This window comes from Taurulus bubalis (genome assembly GCF_910589615.1).
Source record: "Taurulus bubalis genome assembly, chromosome: 11".
In the NCBI taxonomy this organism is placed as follows: Eukaryota; Metazoa; Chordata; class Actinopteri; order Perciformes; family Cottidae; genus Taurulus; species Taurulus bubalis.
This window is the reverse complement of record NC_136599.1, coordinates 18,965,442-18,982,012: the sequence shown is the minus strand read 5'-3', so window position 1 is coordinate 18,982,012 and position 16,571 is coordinate 18,965,442. Positions and strand designations below refer to the sequence as shown.

Sequence of the window (16,571 nt, the reverse complement as noted above, 5' to 3'; positions counted from 1 at the left end):
AAAAGTTTGGGGTCACTTAGAAATGTCCTTATTTTTCAAAAAAGCACTTTTTTTCAATGAAGATACCATTAAATTAATCCGAAATACACTTTTTACATTGTTAACGTGGTAAATGACTATTCTAGGTGGAAACGTCTGGTTTGTAATGAAATAACCAAATAGGTGTATAGAGGCCCATTTCCAGCAACCATAACTCCAGTGTTATAATGGTACATTGTGTTTGCTCATCGCATTGAAGACTGATTAGAAAACCCCTGAAAACCCTTGTGCAATTATGTTAGCACAGCTTAAAACAATTATGCTGGTGAGAGAAGCTTTACAACTGGCCTTCCTTTAAGCTAGTTAATGGCCAGAAAAAGGGAACTTTCATGTGAAACTCGCCAGTCTATTCTTGTTCTTAGAAATTAAGGCTATTCCATGCGAGAAATTGCAAAGAAACTAAACATTTACTACAACGGTGTGTACTACTCCCTTCAGAGAACAGCACAAACAGGCTCTAATCAGAGTAGAAAGAGAAGTGGGAGGCCCCGGTGCACAACGTGTCAACGTCTACAGTGAAGCGGCGACTCCCTGATGCTGGCCTTCTAGGCAGAGTGGCAAAGACAAGCCATATCTGAGACTGGCCAATAAAAAGAAAAGATTGATATGGGCAAAAGAACACAGACATTGGACAGGGGAAGATTGGAAAAAAAAGTGTTATGGACAGACGAATCAAAGTTTGAGGTGTTTGGATCACACCGAAGTATATTTGTGAGACGCAGAACAGGTGAAAAGATGCTGGAAGAGTGCCGGACGCTATCTGTCAAGCATGGTGGAGGTAATGTGATGGTCTGGGGCTGCTTTGGTGCTGGTAAAGTGGGAGATTTGTACAAGGTAAAAGGGATTTTAAATAAGGAAGGCTATCACTCCATTTTGCAACGCTATGCCATACCCTGTGGACAGCGCTTGATTGAAGCCAATTTCCTCCTACAACAGGACAATGACCCAAAGCAAACCTCCAAATTATGCAATAACTATTTAGGGAAGAAGCAGGCAGCTGGTATGCTGTCTGTAATGGAGTGGCCAGCGCAGTCACCTGATCTCAACCCCATTGAGCTGTTGTGGGAGCAGTTTGACCAAGAAGTGCCCATCAAGCCAATCCAACTTGTGGGAGGTGCTTCAGGAAGCATGGGGTGAAATCTCTACAGATTACCTCAACAAATTAACAGCTAGAATGACAAAGGTCTGCAATGCTGTAATTGCTGCAAATGGAGCATTCTTTGACGAAAGCAAAGTTTGAAGAACAAAATTAATATTTCAAATAAAAATCATTTGTCAATGTCTTGACTATTTTTCTATTCGTTTTGCAACTCATTTGATAAATAAAAGTGTGAGTTTTCATTGAAAACACGAAATTGTCTGGGTGACCCCAAACTTTTGAACAGTAGTGTATATATATATATATATATATATATATATATATAGACCCTATATATAGACCCTCCATAGCTCGTCAAACATACAGTATCAGTCCTCACTTTTACTCACAAACCATATGAATTAATAGTAAAGGTGGTTTCTTTGTGACATCGGTGCACATTATGCCATTTACAGTGCAACGCATGCACACAACACACTTTGGTTTTATAATATTGTATTGTTCAAAGTTGTTTGCATTAATAGCTGTTTCTCTGTTTCATTTTACGCCTGAATTTTCTGTTTGCCTGAGCCTCCCTCACCAAAACGTCACTAGATGGAGCTCTGGGGGTTGAACCCATGCGCGTGTGGCCTTGGTCTCAGCCCAAAGCCCTCCTACTATGTGCTTATTGGTGACCATGCGTGACAGTTTGCAGTAACGGTCGTCTGCTTTTAGCCCTAGATTAGCCATATTCATAGGCTTTGCTTGCAAACACGCCCCCTCCCTCCTCTCTGTCTGTCAGGCTCAACGCCACTGCCTCTTTTTAACCCCTGCCATCGTCCGCTGCGCACATATCGCCTTTTATTCTCGGGACAGCAGACCGTGGACTTTTAACTCTTCACTCCATTGTTTGTGCTCTTCTTCGGTTCATCGGCCAGATGGAGGACTACCATAAACCCGACCAGCAGACGCTGCAGGCGCTCAGGAACATCGCCACCAAGCTCCGAATCAACTCCATCAAGGCGACAACTGCTGCGGGCAGCGGGTAAGAGGGATGCGGAGAGATTAAACCCAGCTGGAGATGTTCACTAGTATGACCCAACAAAACAAGGTTACTGTCCTGGGCCAGTTGCGATTTGGTTCATGCACTTGTCTGTTTTTAAAGTGCACAATAATAATAAAAAAGTAGAAACGCGGGCTGGAATTTCCACAACTCGAAGCTTGTTCTGATGGTGTGAATGTCCGCAGCAGACTGCGTGCAAGAGGATCAGTATAAAGCATCGTAGACAGAATATCACAATAATGATGTCCCGTGTGCCCAAACCAAAGAACTTGACATTGAATTGTCCTTCTTCATATTTTCTGTGAGCGTAAAACAGTGCTGTGCCAACGTGCGTTATCCGTAATTTACGCACTTTGTTGGGGGCAAAGGGTCCGAGATTACTTGACATTTTTGCATCTGTATTTCAGTTTACGAGGGTATTACGTTTCTGAGCGCAATGAGACATACTTTTACATTAACAGCCGTGTTTTGTTTGGCGCCAACAGCCCTTCAAATTATAAAAGATGTATAATATCGGGTCGGATTTGGAGGCTCGGCACAATTTGCTGCAGGTGGACCTCCCGGAACTCTTCGCGTACTCTGGGATCGGTTATATAACGGAGAAGGAGCAGAGACGCGGTCGGTGACTGCGTGATCCCGTGCGTTCATCCGTGGTGTGAGGAGGCAGCCGAACGGGACCCGGGAGCGCACGGACGCGCTCCTGCAGCTCTGCCACGCCTGCGTGCGTGCGAGCGAGCGAGCCTTTGCAGCCTCTCTCCTAAATGTCAAGTATAGCTATGATTTAAAAACGGGACGAATACGTCCGGTGAGAAATTTCAACATAAAATCCCAATTCACAAACGTTATTGGAGTGATATAAAATAAAAGATTACCTATTTAAAAAAAACGTAGATTATATTATACGTGAAAGTGTTTTTACGTTGAAAGCTGACCATCTCATTACACAGAATATATATAACGATTAGACAGCCCCGTTTTGACTCTATAATATGTGTATCGCCTTTTGTTTGCTTCCCTTAGCGTTATAATTCATTGTTTAATTTTCTCAAGTGTTTACTGAGATCTAGAGGCTACTTTTCTTTAAGTCAATTTCGGACATGCTGTGATGAAGGGATGTGTGAACACTGATAATACAACTGTGTAGCCCATTTTTCATTTATTCCATTCTTTTAGACCTAGCATCCACCAGCATCCCACATAAGGGCAATCTTATTATTCATCTCTTTCAGTTTTTTTGCTTTTTCCCCACTTTTGATTATTTGATCCCGTTTTCCATTTCAGGAGAGTAAGGAAAAGGCCTTCATGGAGGAGGTCTGAGTGAGGTGTATTGGCATGGGATTTGAAAATAAAGAGAATAACAACATCCAAGACATAACACTACATCATAACCTATTTTGTGTTCAATTGTCGTGACTAACAGTTTGGGACTACATGTTGAATTAAGCCTTTGTACTCAAGTGTATATATTGTGTGTGCATGTATGAGAGAGAGAGAAAAAGAGACATCCTCCAAATGCATTTTCACTCTTGTGTACAAGAGCTACTCATAGCTCACTAGCATATACTGTATTTCTTGCTTCATAACTCTCTGACTGCAGTTGGTCTGGCATGACTTAACCCACGAGGTCCAAGTTGACAAAGAGTTGAGCTCCACTTCTGATTGACACTTTGTTTCTCCCTTTTTTATTTTCTCCTCTGCATCTGTGTGTGGACTGTATACTCTGAACATAGATTTCAACAACGCAAAACATCAAGTTTTTAATCCCATTGCCGTGTGTCTGATTCCTCTCTCTCCATAATTTCGTTGCAGTCATCCCACATCATGTTGCAGCGTGTCAGAGATCATGTCTGTGCTGTTCTTTCATACCATGAAGTACCGACCCGAAGACCCCCGTAACCCCAACAACGACCGCTTCATCCTCTCCAAGGTAAAACACGCATACAACCATAGCTAGGTGGGTGGCAGGTGTTTATTTGATGTAGTGCACACAAACAACACACACATGAGACTTCTACATTATTTACCAATTATAAGGTGATACATATTTAGAAAATGTGCATTAAATATTTTGTCCGCATGCATATTTTCTTGATTCTATGTGTTTGATGTTTATTATGTGCGGAGGCCATTTCCACACTTTACTATGCCAAATGTCACGCCTAATTGGAAGAGCGCACACGTTATTCAGAATAAAATTGTATTCTTCGTTCTCTCACATTTTATTTAGCAGAAAACTCCTGGGAGTCAGGTGTGCAGGAAAGGTAATCCTAAGGAGAAACATGTAGATTAGAGGCGCAAAAACAAGATTGTATAGCTCCCTAACATTGTTAAGCGTTTTATAACTCTGATAGCAGCTCCAGCCAATCAGGTCAACGGTATGGAACATCTACATTAAGTACACTATAAACCATTGACCTTTCGCCTCTGCCTCCTCAGGGTCACGCAGCCCCTGTGCTGTACGCCGTGTGGGCGGAGACTGGCTACCTGAAGGAGAACGAGCTCCTCAACCTTCGCAAGGTGGATTCCATCCTGGAGGGACATCCTGTGCCGGTGAGGTGCCGTTCAGACCTGCAAGAAGTTCTGAGTCTGAAAGCAATTTACTCCATCATACCAACATTTGTGCATTAGGAATACATGATTAAAAGCCTGACACAAGCATTCTGTGTTCATTTGGGGTTCACTGGTATTGTGACAGTAAAGAGATGTTGATGTGAAAGCCAAGATTTACAACACGACTATCCTAGTAAAGGAGCATTGAGGAAACGCTCATTGCGCTTCAACCCTTAGCACGTTGGAATCTTTCTGATTTGACTTCAGAACTGTTCCCTTACGCTGTTTCATGATCTCTTATGCCAACTCATAGATCATATTGCAAATGACTCCTTTGACATTGCTTCCTGCATGTAGCCATCTGTCAAACTCTGCTTGCTTATTTGGGCTGTGGACAAACCTTTTGACCGCAGATAAGAATCTTAACATATTGCCATGACATAACCAAGGAAAAAGATCCATGGATATACTGGAACTTTAAGATATTTAAGATAGTCACATTTTTCCTGTGATATGATATTTCGAACAGTGGTTCCCAAGCTGGGGCTTGACACCATCCAAGGCGGCTACAAGGTAAATAGGATGGTGAAAAAAGAATAATACATATATTTATGCAACAGAAACATAAGGTTTCCGTTTTCTAGCCTTTCTTTAGTCTTTCCCTCTTCTACTGGATAGTGTTATCTTTTCAAGCCGAAAAGTTTGTGAATTTCTACTTCAGAACATGACATGTACACTTGCTGCACATTCTGTTCATATAGAGACATAAACACATTTACACAGATGACAGACAAACTGTATGCACAAAGGGAGCTGGTGACAGAGATGTTCTGTCCCCGTCTCCTTTCTCCTGCGCTGCAGACATTAATAAGACACTGTTCACATAAACCCAGATACAGACACACTGGTAGTCACAGACTTCATGCTTTCTGTATTTGCAATCATGAGCTCTTCTGCAGTCTATAGAGTGAGATGTGTGTGTTTTTGTGTGTTAACAGAAGCAGCAGTTTGTGGATGTGGCCACTGGATCTCTGGGTCAGGGGCTGGGAGCTGCCTGTGGAATGGCCTACACTGGAAAATACTTTGACAAGGCCAGGTAACATGCACCAAAGAAAAGCACGCGCATATTGTGACTCCGAGACTCTCACGAAATGCAAAGACATTGATGAAGAAGCAAAGCAGCCCAGCTTGCATCGGCACATATTAAGGTAGACAGTATGAAATTATGCATGATGTATAATGCACACTGCAGTGGGCGGTGCTGACATGTGACATTTCCGCCTTTAAGTTTGGATCAAACCTTACCTGACAGCCCTGGTCTGGGTTGACATTTCGGTCAATGAGAGAGCTAGATCTGACCTCTGATCAGTTTACCTTCATATCCGGGTGAGTGAGGGTGTGCTTAGTGATCCGAAATCTGAAATATTTCTGGGGATAGATCAAGAGCTAAATAAATCAGTGATGGGGATTAATTTGTCTCTTCATGAGTAAAATTCAATTTCATAGATTTTAGATCGAAATTTAAAAAAAAATTGTTGAAAGACACTGTGCACTTCTGCAGCTGCTTCTTCTATATTTAAGGTTGACGGTTTCAAACATATTTACAACACAATAACGGGCCTGAAATACACAGTGGCCATCTATCGCCCAGCTGAATGTTAGCAGTGTGGCAGATGAGTCCTCGTGCGTCTCCTTTGTTCTCGTGCGATCTAGAAAGAGCCACATGGTCTCCAGGCCAACAGTAGAGAGAGCGTCATGGGATGCCATTCATATTTTCCTCGAAAACGATGATGCAAAAGTGTCAGAGCTGAACACAGGAACATAGTTTGACAAATATAATGTGGACAGAACTCCAACGGTAATTCTGTAAGATTTAGCAATTTTGTACACATAACAGACGCAGTGAAACAGCCGTTCAGGGAACGTCGTATTTGCAGTGTGTGTTGGCGGCCCTTGATATCTCTCACTCTGCATTCTGTGTGCACTCGATTGTTTCTGCTCTAATAATCACACATGCAAGAGCACAGCCCCTCCCCTCATCTCTATGCCTCACCCTTTACTCTCGTTCTCTCACCAAAAAAAAAAAAATCTAAATCTAATCCCCATGCTTCGGTGTGCGTGTGCGATTTTATTGGGATATGCGATTGTGAACACTGTGTGTGGTTGAGCGTGCGTGCACATGGGCGTATGCAGCATGTCAAACTAATGCGCTGCAACATAACGGCTCAGCACTCGCTCTAGAGGGACGCATCACTGGTTTCATAACACAATCTGAGACACAAACTGCTGAATGGCAACTATATACACAACCTGCTCTGCAAGATCAATAGGAGTGGAGCAGCAGGGATATGTCACACTTTGTCAAACTGTATCCGGATATTAATCAACAACCAAACTGACGCTCAGCTTCTCTGAGGGTGTGGTTTTTATTAAAAATCAATACATGAATGAACCTGTCAACTACACTTATCAACAGACACTTCACACTGCTTCACGCTTGTGTGACTCTGGTTCAATAGACTGCAGTTGTAAATTGGAGGTTATCGGATCAAACATACGCAGGGCTCCTCCTCGGGTTCGTTCAGGCATCGCACCAAACCCAGCAGAGAAGGCAACTCATCACTGAGTGTATTTGGCTGGAAGTTTCATTTCCGTTGGTTTTGTGTTGTAATTGTGTGGGTGGCAGACATTGTGAGGTAGGTGGACAGCTATGGGCTGTTGTCTAAGAGAGGTATCACCTTGTCTTAACCGGATAAAAGAGAAGCGCGCTCCTCACACCTCCTGAGGGATTACTTTGCTCCTCCAGCTGAAGCGCTGATCAACCTGCTGTAGTTCTCCTGATGTCCTTTAGACTGTGCTCTTGATACCGGAGTGGTTTCATCTTTGGCACAATGTGTTGCAGATTAGTACAATCTGCAATTGTTACCTCTCGCACTTGAAAACCTCAGAATTGAAAAAGATTGAAGATTAAGAGGGATTTATAGTCTACGTGACTGGGATCACTCATACATACTGTATACATGCAAAACATTAAGTACAGCAAATACCTAAAGGGTGAGACTTCTATATTTTAGTACAATAATGTGACGTAGAAGACATTTTTGTACAAATCTGAAAATTGCTCCCAAATATGGTGAAGTGATCTGAAGCTAAAGATGAAAACATTACTGATATTGTATAATTCGTTCAATTCAAACTTAGTTTGGAGAGGAGCCGTACCGTTCTGATCCTGTTGTTTCTTTAGATCAATAAGATTTTCAAAATGTTAAAAGATATTTAATAGGTGAGTTACCTCTTATTGTATGTCTTACCTTAACTGCTAGTACGAAACTGAAATAAATTATTGTTTCAAGCTCAGTTAATATCAGCCATATTAACTAAATGTTCTACCAGATGTGGTTCAATGCATCTGTATCAATACATATAGTTTCAGCAGACACATTTCAGAAACCGACCATTAGAGATCTGTCTAACTGGTTATTCGTGTTTCATCGCTACCTCTTTTCTCTCCCTCTCTCCATCTCCACGTCTGTGGAATTCCTCCCTTCTTTTTCTTCACTTCTTCCTCTCTCTTTTCTTTTCTGTGCCGTTTGTATATTCGGGGTTGGAATGCGTAGTGTAATGCGGCGCGTCTCAGCCGATCTTCCAGCTTTAATGAGAATGTGTCTATTTGACTGGAAAGCTGTCAGGAGTCATTACACCGCAGGAGCAACTGGTGAGGATGATCAGAGCTCAGCGGGGTGGGGGGGGGGGGGGGGTGTTTAGGTGTGAGGGTCAGCTGTCACATTTAGCCCTATAGGAGGAATCAGAAGATGGGGTGGGGTGCACCAAGAGGGAAAACGGAGCTGATATGGAAAATGATCGCTCCTATTTATTCATCTCTTTCCTTCTGGTCTGTCTTTATAAGCTCTGAATAACCTAAAATCTCTTTCTGGTCGTAGCTATCGGGTGTTCTGCCTACTTGGTGATGGAGAGATGTCCGAGGGCTCGGTGTGGGAGGCCATGGCCTTCGCCTCCTACTACCAGCTGGACAACCTAGTGGCCATTTTGGACATCAACCGTCTAGGTCAGAGTGACCCGGCTCCACTTCAGCACCATGTGGAGAAGTACCAGCGACGCTGTGAGGCTTTTGGGTGAGCAGGGGGCGGAGTCAGAGGGTGAAGCTGGGTTGGTGGGAGGATGTGAAGTGTGTGTTCATCTGAATGCTGAAATAATTTGTTAATTAATATAACTGTTTTCATTCATATAAATTCACCCGTAGGACTGCATTTAAAGTGTGATCTATTCTGCTTTACCAGATGGCAGGCCATCATTGTGGATGGCCACAGTGTGGAGGAGCTGTGTAAGGTGCTGAGTCAACCTCGCCACCAGCCACTTGCCATCATCGCCAAGACTATCAAGGGCAAAGGCATCCCAGGTACATAACCAGGCACACATGCCGTGATCCACAGTATGAGTAACCAGTATCAGTGTGGTGTAGAGTTCAAGTAAGGTTCTTACATGATTTTTTTATTTAATTTTTTTATTTAAGATCAGACTCAATAATAAATTAATATTTTAAAAAAGAAATGGTGAATGAAGGGTGTGTGTGTGTGTGTGTGTGTGTGTGTGTGTGTGTGTGTGTGTGTGTGTGTGTGTGTGTTGTGGATCAAAATCACCTACTTTTTTGTTTAGTTTGAATGTAGATGTCTTTCTTACTTAATCATACAATACATATTTCAAGCAAAAAAATGAAAAACTATCATAACAAGCACGGTTTTTCATAGCCACGACACTGGGCGGTTATTGCTGCTTACCTGCTCCAAAAACCTGTTTCTAAATGATGACTTGGTAAAACGGTGGCAACTCACAGGGAATAATATTTCTGTCAGAAGTTTTCTTGACTGCCCTGGGGACCCGCCGCCAGTGCAGAGGGGCCCTAACTCGTTGTAATCCAGGCAGCGCTTTAGTGCTTTAGCTGCTGCAGCACAGTAATCCTTCAGAATGTGTAGGATACACTCGCAGCCACAGTCCTTTGTGCTGGTGTTGTGATAATGGTGAGGGGCCGCGTGTGTGTGACCATGCGTGATAATGGTAAGGGACTGTGTGTGTGTGTGTGTGTGTGTGTATGTGTGTGTGTGTGTGACCATGTGTTACTGAGAAAGAGATGTAAAAAAAATAATAAATGTTTTAACAGCAACGTGTGTGTGTGTGTCTAAGAGAGGAAGGAGTATGTCTTTTTATACATACGTTTTTGTCAGAAATCGTGAGTGTTGTCATAAGCATGTGGCCTCTTGATTCTAATCTTATCTTTGAAGTAGCCTGTTGGGACCCACTGAAGTGGATGATTGTTATGAGTGTGACTGCTGGCCATTGTGTATTTTATGCACATGCATAAATGTGGAGGAGATAAGTATGCAGGATATGAAGAGGAATTTGTTTTATAGATTATACCCTGTGCTTGTATATGTGTATATTTCAGGTGCATTTTGATCTAAACTTCATTAAAACCAAAAGCACATACAAGTCATCTTTTAAGGACCAATGAGTAACCCCCTAATCTTCACTTTGACATACGCAGCCACTTTGACCCCATACACTTTTCTGTTTGTCACCATTTTTCTTCCCAATAAAAAGTGTGTTTGTGTGTTTTTCAGCTGCTGAGGATAAGATGGGCTGGCATGGTAAGCCTTTGCCCAAAGACATGGCTGACAGCGTGATCAAGGAGATGCAGAGCCGCGTCGTCAGCTGCAACAAGCGCCTGTATCCTTCTCCGCCCAATGAGGATGCCTCACCGGTCAGCCTCCGCAACGTCCGCATGCCGAGTGCCCCCAGCTACAAACTTGGAGAAAAGGTGTGACGAGCTCAGATGTCTTCAATCACCTTAAAATCTCATAATAAACTATAACATTTGTCTTTAACTCTTCAGATAGTACACAACATAGCTTGTGTATCTTCTCCTGATTGGTTTGTCTCTGTGTTACCAGATCGCGACGAGGAAGGCCTACGGCATGGCTCTGGCCAAGCTGGGCCGTTACAACGACCATGTGGTGGCTCTGGATGGAGACACCAAGAACTCCACCTTCGCCGAGCTCTTTAAGAACGAACACCCCAACCGCTACGTGGAGTGCTACATCGCAGAGCAGAACATGGTGAGAACGAGACGTTGGCACTCCAATTAGATGTCTGCAGAGGTTTGGGATCATTCAGGCTCTTAAAACTTACATTCAATAAATACAATTAGGGCATTTGGGCAATATATGAAATACCAGGTTAATTTTATGTCCTAAGTATGAACATAAATATATTGTTTCCACTGACCCCTTGAGAAGCATTAATATAAACAACGTATTGTGCTAGCTGTGCTGTAGGACTGGACTTTGAGCTAAAGGTCAAACTGATGCATGTTAGCATGCTAATATGTGCTAATGAAAACTAAACAGTCCAGCTGAGGCTAATGGGGATGTGATTAGCAACACTTGTCATTGTCACTGAGACGTTTCAATAAAAACCAAAGTAAAACATCATGGTCAGCTCGATGAAAACTAAAAAAAATGTTGTCCCCCTCCGTCCTACCTCTCCCTCGTCCTGCAGGTGAGCGTTGCAATGGGTTGTGCCGTGAGGGACCGTAACGTGGTGTTTGCCAGCACATTCGCTACGTTCTTCAGCCGGGCCTACGACCAGCTCCGCATGGCCGGCATCTCTGAGAGCAACATCAACCTCTGCGGCTCCCACTGCGGTGTCTCTATTGGTCAGTTCCTGTCTCTCTTTTCACCAATCATGACCTTAAAGTGAACCGCTAAAAGGTCAATAGTTAGTTCTTTAAGTCCTAGTTATACATAGTTATACAGTTAATTTATGGTAACAGTAGGTGGAATTTGTAGGTTTAGGAGGATTGTATAATGACATGGAGATGAGAGAGGGAAGACAAACACCATGTGGTTACTGACGTTTGTTATCAAATGAGTAGCTATGTGTAGGTCCACAATGTATGTCAAATGAAAAGCAATCCAAGCTGTCTGCAGAATATATTTAAAAAAGTTGCTTTAATTTCACTACAACGTGGGTTGAAACAGCCCACAATATGTCTGAGTTTTAATTTTCCTGACCCTAAACCTTTTTCCTCAAAACTTCTCACCTCCTCTGTTATCCATCTTCCTCTCCTGGTATCAGCACTCCCCTTCCTCCCCCTCTCACTGTCTCTGTATCATGGAGGTGATGACAGAGCGGCCTGATTCTCTTTCACCTCCTCCTCCTCTTCCTCCTCCTCCCCTTACTCCTTCACCTCTCCAGGTACATTGCATGCGCACCTTTCCAGACTGAATGCATGCCAGTCTGCCAGAATGTATTTTCCAGTCTCTGGTAAACATACGAGTCTCGCTATGCCTTGTATCTGTTTCAATCTGAGATGTGTATATATTCAGGTGAGGACGGGCCCTCTCAGATGGGTCTGGAGGACCTGGCCATGTTTAGGGCCATCCCCACGGCAACCATCTTCTACCCGAGTGATGGTGTCTCCACTGAGAAAGCTGTGGAGCTCGCCGCCAACACAAAGGTACACATAGTCACCCTTTATAAGAAATTAACAATATTTTAAAATGGACATCTGAAAAGAACATTTGTAAAGGTTTTATAACAGAATGAAAGCTGCATCATAGAGTATATGTATGGGATCCAATCTTCCACAGCTTCTGTTATGAATATTACATGTGGATGATTTCTGGTTTGTTTTAGGGTTTGTGTTTCATCCGAACGAGCCGCCCAGAGAACTCCATCATCTACAACTGCAATGAGGACTTTCATGTTGGTCAGGCTAAGGTTTGTAGCAGCGTTTTATATATCTGTCAAACTCTTTCATGCGCTTTGAACTTTTTTCTGTTTATACCTCATCATCACAAATGACTCATCTGACACTAGAGTGTGTGCATGTTTCCATCTGGAGTCCAAAAACAAATATGTCTTCACTTCCCACTCAGGTTGTGTATAAAACCAACGACGACCAGGTGACTGTGATCGGAGCAGGAGTGACCCTCCACGAGGCTCTGGCGGCTGCTGAACAGCTGAAGAAAGGTATAAAAAAAGGACAAAACCAAGGAAACCAGCCAGTCAGCATAAGAGTACACAGTCTTATTTGAACCATCGGTTGGACTGAGGTGTCTCCTCCGCCTTCCTCTCTCCTCAGAAAGAATTAACATCCGTGTGATTGACCCGTTCACCATCAAGCCCCTGGACTCCAAGACCGTCATCGACAACGCCAGGGCCACCAGAGGACGCATCATCACAGTGGAAGACCACTACTATGAAGGTGAGGGGTTGTGAGTGACCTTCACAAAACAAAGCAAATGTGGAGAAATGGCTGGGTTAGTTTCTTGAGATATTCTAAAAATAATCAAACAAAGTGCATTTCAGTTGACAACATCCAAGGTTTAACTCTGACCTGTAGCCTTCGTCACATGTCCGTGCCCTCGGTCGCCGATCTATCAACCTCTTTCCACTCAGACCAATATTAAACGTTTAAAAATGTAAACATCAGATACATTTTAAACCTGATTTGAGAACCACCGGGAAGCCATATTGGTGATTATAACTTTTGTTTTCCTGCGTTATAGTCCTGAAATAATGATTTTATATCTATTTAATTAATATCGTACCATTGATGGATAAACTATTGTCATAAAATGCAAGAAATGCATGATCAAAAAGTAATCTCAATTCCCCAAAAGTAAAATGTCTGGTCACCGAACGTTGCTACATAATGTCACATAAACTGATGTTGTGTAATACATTATGAGTTGTGACGGGTCTCAATAACAATGTAAAGTGCCACTCTACTGCAGTCGTCTACTGAACCGTGTCCAAATTTAAAACCAGGACAGTCCCATCTTCGTGGATCACATGGTATTAACAGGAGAGCTCTAACTAGCAGGCGTAAGGATTGTTATGCAGCTGCTTGCATGTTTGTGCTCATGAATAAAAAATGCCTGGAGCAAAGGACAAAGGACAAGCTGCAGACAGACAGAGGAAGTGTGAGGAAGCTGGAGTCTGAGCCAGGGAAGGGAGAGAAGAGCAGCATGGGGAGGGGAGGACGAGACAGAGGTATAGGGATCCTGAACGTGGCAGAGAATTGGGGTGAAAGTGGGTTTGATGAGAGAGATGGGGGCTACAGAAAAGGTAAAATGGATAAAAAAAAAAAAAAAACAGTGGGGGTGAAGTGGGAGGAGCTGGGAGAGCTTGTCAGGGTTTCTTAATTTCAGCCCCGACCTTCGGGCTCACGCTGACCTACATACAGTACCAGCATGACGAAAACGAGTGTCCTGAATTATCTCTCTCTGTTGGGTTTGTGTTTTTCTGTTGTCCTACATGTCGCTTCTTTCTCTGCTTGTTGACAATACATTATGTTTGCCATGATAGACAAAAAAAAAGGTGTCTCTCACACACACACCTATATTTGGAGTAATCTGATTAGTTCATTACATGCAAGTGAAATATATATATATACATATATATATGTATATATGTATATATATATACACATATACATATATACATATGTATATATATACACACATATATATATACACATATATATATATATATATATATATATATATATATATATATATATATATACACATAGTATATATATATAGTATATAGTATCCAGGGAACAGGGGATGTGGTGAACAGATGGGTAATTGGCATTTGTCCCTCGTCACTCTCCATCTAGCTCGCACACTGGATGCCAGCTTAACATCAACCACAGGATGGGAAACATTTAGCAATAAAGGACATGCAATAATTACTCTCTTTTTCTAATTTCTCAGCTTTAATGTTCACTCAGTCAGACATGTTTGAATGACGGTTTGGATTGAAACGTGAGACCGAGAGAAGGAGAGGATAGTGTTCAGGGGGGGTGAAAGTAAGGAGTGAGAAAGTCGAGGTAGGGCGTCGGCCGTCCTGTCAGTCCAAATCACATCGCTGCAGAGCTCAATCACTCGTGAAGCTGCGTGAGATTTTATATGACATGGAACAAATGAAAAGAGTTGAAGGGAGGCATTCTCGTAAAGAACATGTTTGCCTGTGTGATTTGTGTGAACAATCGGTAATCCTGACTGCTGTGTGTTCTCACTCCTCAGGTGGTCTCGGTGAGGCAGTGTGCTCCGCGGTCGTGAACGAGACCGGCTTCACTGTTCACCGCCTGGCGGTTTCTCAGGTGCCCCGCAGCGGCAAGCCCAACGAGCTGCTCCGGATCTTTGGCATCGACCGTGACGCCATCACTCAAGCGGTCCGCAAGGTGCTCAGCAGCTCCGCCAACGCCAAATAAGAGCGCTGCGGCAGCGGCGGCAGCAGCAGCAACACATATGGGAAACGACTCTGTGGTTAACTGGTGAGCACCATGAAGACGACAAACAAGTAACCAACACGGAAGGAGGGAAAGCACTTCTGGCCCACTTACGCTCTCCTCCTCGTAAAACAATCAAAAGCAAAAGTTTGCAAAATTTGGAATAAAAGTTAACCCAGTTTTTCTCTTTTACTGTCATTGATGTGGTTTTGACACCCCATATTCTCCCCCCTTCAGTTTGTGTAAACACGCCCCTTCCCTTCACAAACTCACATCCACACCTCCACCCTCTAACCCTTCCTACCTCCCAGAGAAAGTTATGGTACTGCTGTAGTGTTTCAGTGAAAGCAGTGAACGTGGTTTGGAGTAAAGTGAAGTCTTTTTTTTATATTTTCTGTGGATCCCCTCTCACTTCTTCGGCGCAGCGTTTCGTACGCCTGCGCCCAGTTTGAGTCTTTAAATCCTTCCCACTAAACCCAGCAGGGTGTGGAGAAGCTCTGGTTTGGTCTGTTTGAGCACTGACTGTTTTTAACCCCGACTTGGATGGGACTGCTTCACACCAATAAAGGGACGGTTTCTTCACAACATCTGTGTCTGAGGTCTTTTTTGTAGGTTGTGGTTTGATGATGCACAGGTTCATTTTACAGTGAAAGACAATTGTACAAAAACTGCTTTCTTTATTTTTGCACAAGAGCAAAGCATACTGCTGTGAACAGGACCAGCAGCAACACTGTATTTAGCTTTTTTGTATTTAGCTATATATATATATAAAAAAAAGTATTCAATTAAGTGTACGCAATATTTAGAATATGTTCACAGCTTTATCGTGCCGTCAGAGCCCTTTCCGACGGGGAAATGAACCGTAAGTGTGACTTGTCTGTGCCTTCACAAAAGCCACAAGAACAGTAAGACTTTTTATTGATGTTCATGACATACTAAACTGACTTTGAAAGACATTTTTGGGACGTACGATGAATTTTTGTGAAATTCTTTTGACATGCTTTACTAAATAAAATGTTCTAGCATACTATATACTTTTACGTAGCTTTTTTCAACGTAGTCCTTTTTTATGACTTCTTTTGACGCATAATACTTGTTTGAGATATCATACGACGTTATTCAACATACATATTCTGACTTAACGTTTTGGGGGTCTTTTTTCAACACATGACTTTTTGTGACTTTTATTCAACAAACAGTTTTTTTTTACTCAATACATCATACTTTGACTTTTTTAATGACTTTTAAAGACGTTTTTAACATACTATGTCTTCTCTTACTTCTTTCAACCTACCATACATGACTTTTGGTACTTTTCTTGATATACTTTATAACTTTTCTGTGACTGTTTTTGACGTATATTACTTAAAACCTTTTCCGATACCCAATACAAGATTATATACAATACTTTGTTGTGACTTCTTACGAAATACTATACTTTAACTTCTTTGACTTTTTTTCCACATAGACTATGACCTTCTTTGCATTATTGTACATTGACTGTTTCATGTCTTCTTATG

General features: G+C 42.5%; 1 protein-coding gene across 1 annotated transcript; it reads left to right on the top strand.

Annotated features, from left to right (window-relative positions):
* Positions 1–2,042: 2,042 nt before the first annotated feature.
* Positions 2,043–15,033, top strand: LOC306743190 (transketolase-like; the record flags this gene model as incomplete). Its single annotated transcript, XM_079225682.1, has 14 exons — positions 2,043–2,162; positions 3,990–4,107; positions 4,617–4,730; positions 5,729–5,826; positions 8,672–8,863; positions 9,029–9,147; positions 10,367–10,563; positions 10,697–10,861; positions 11,304–11,460; positions 12,134–12,264; positions 12,444–12,527; positions 12,686–12,779; positions 12,892–13,014; positions 14,846–15,033. The coding sequence occupies exons 1-14, from the start codon at positions 2,056–2,058 to the stop codon at positions 15,031–15,033; spliced, it is 1,887 nt and encodes a 628-aa protein (XP_079081808.1). The 5' UTR covers positions 2,043–2,055.
* Between the last annotated feature and the right edge of the window lie 1,538 nt (positions 15,034–16,571).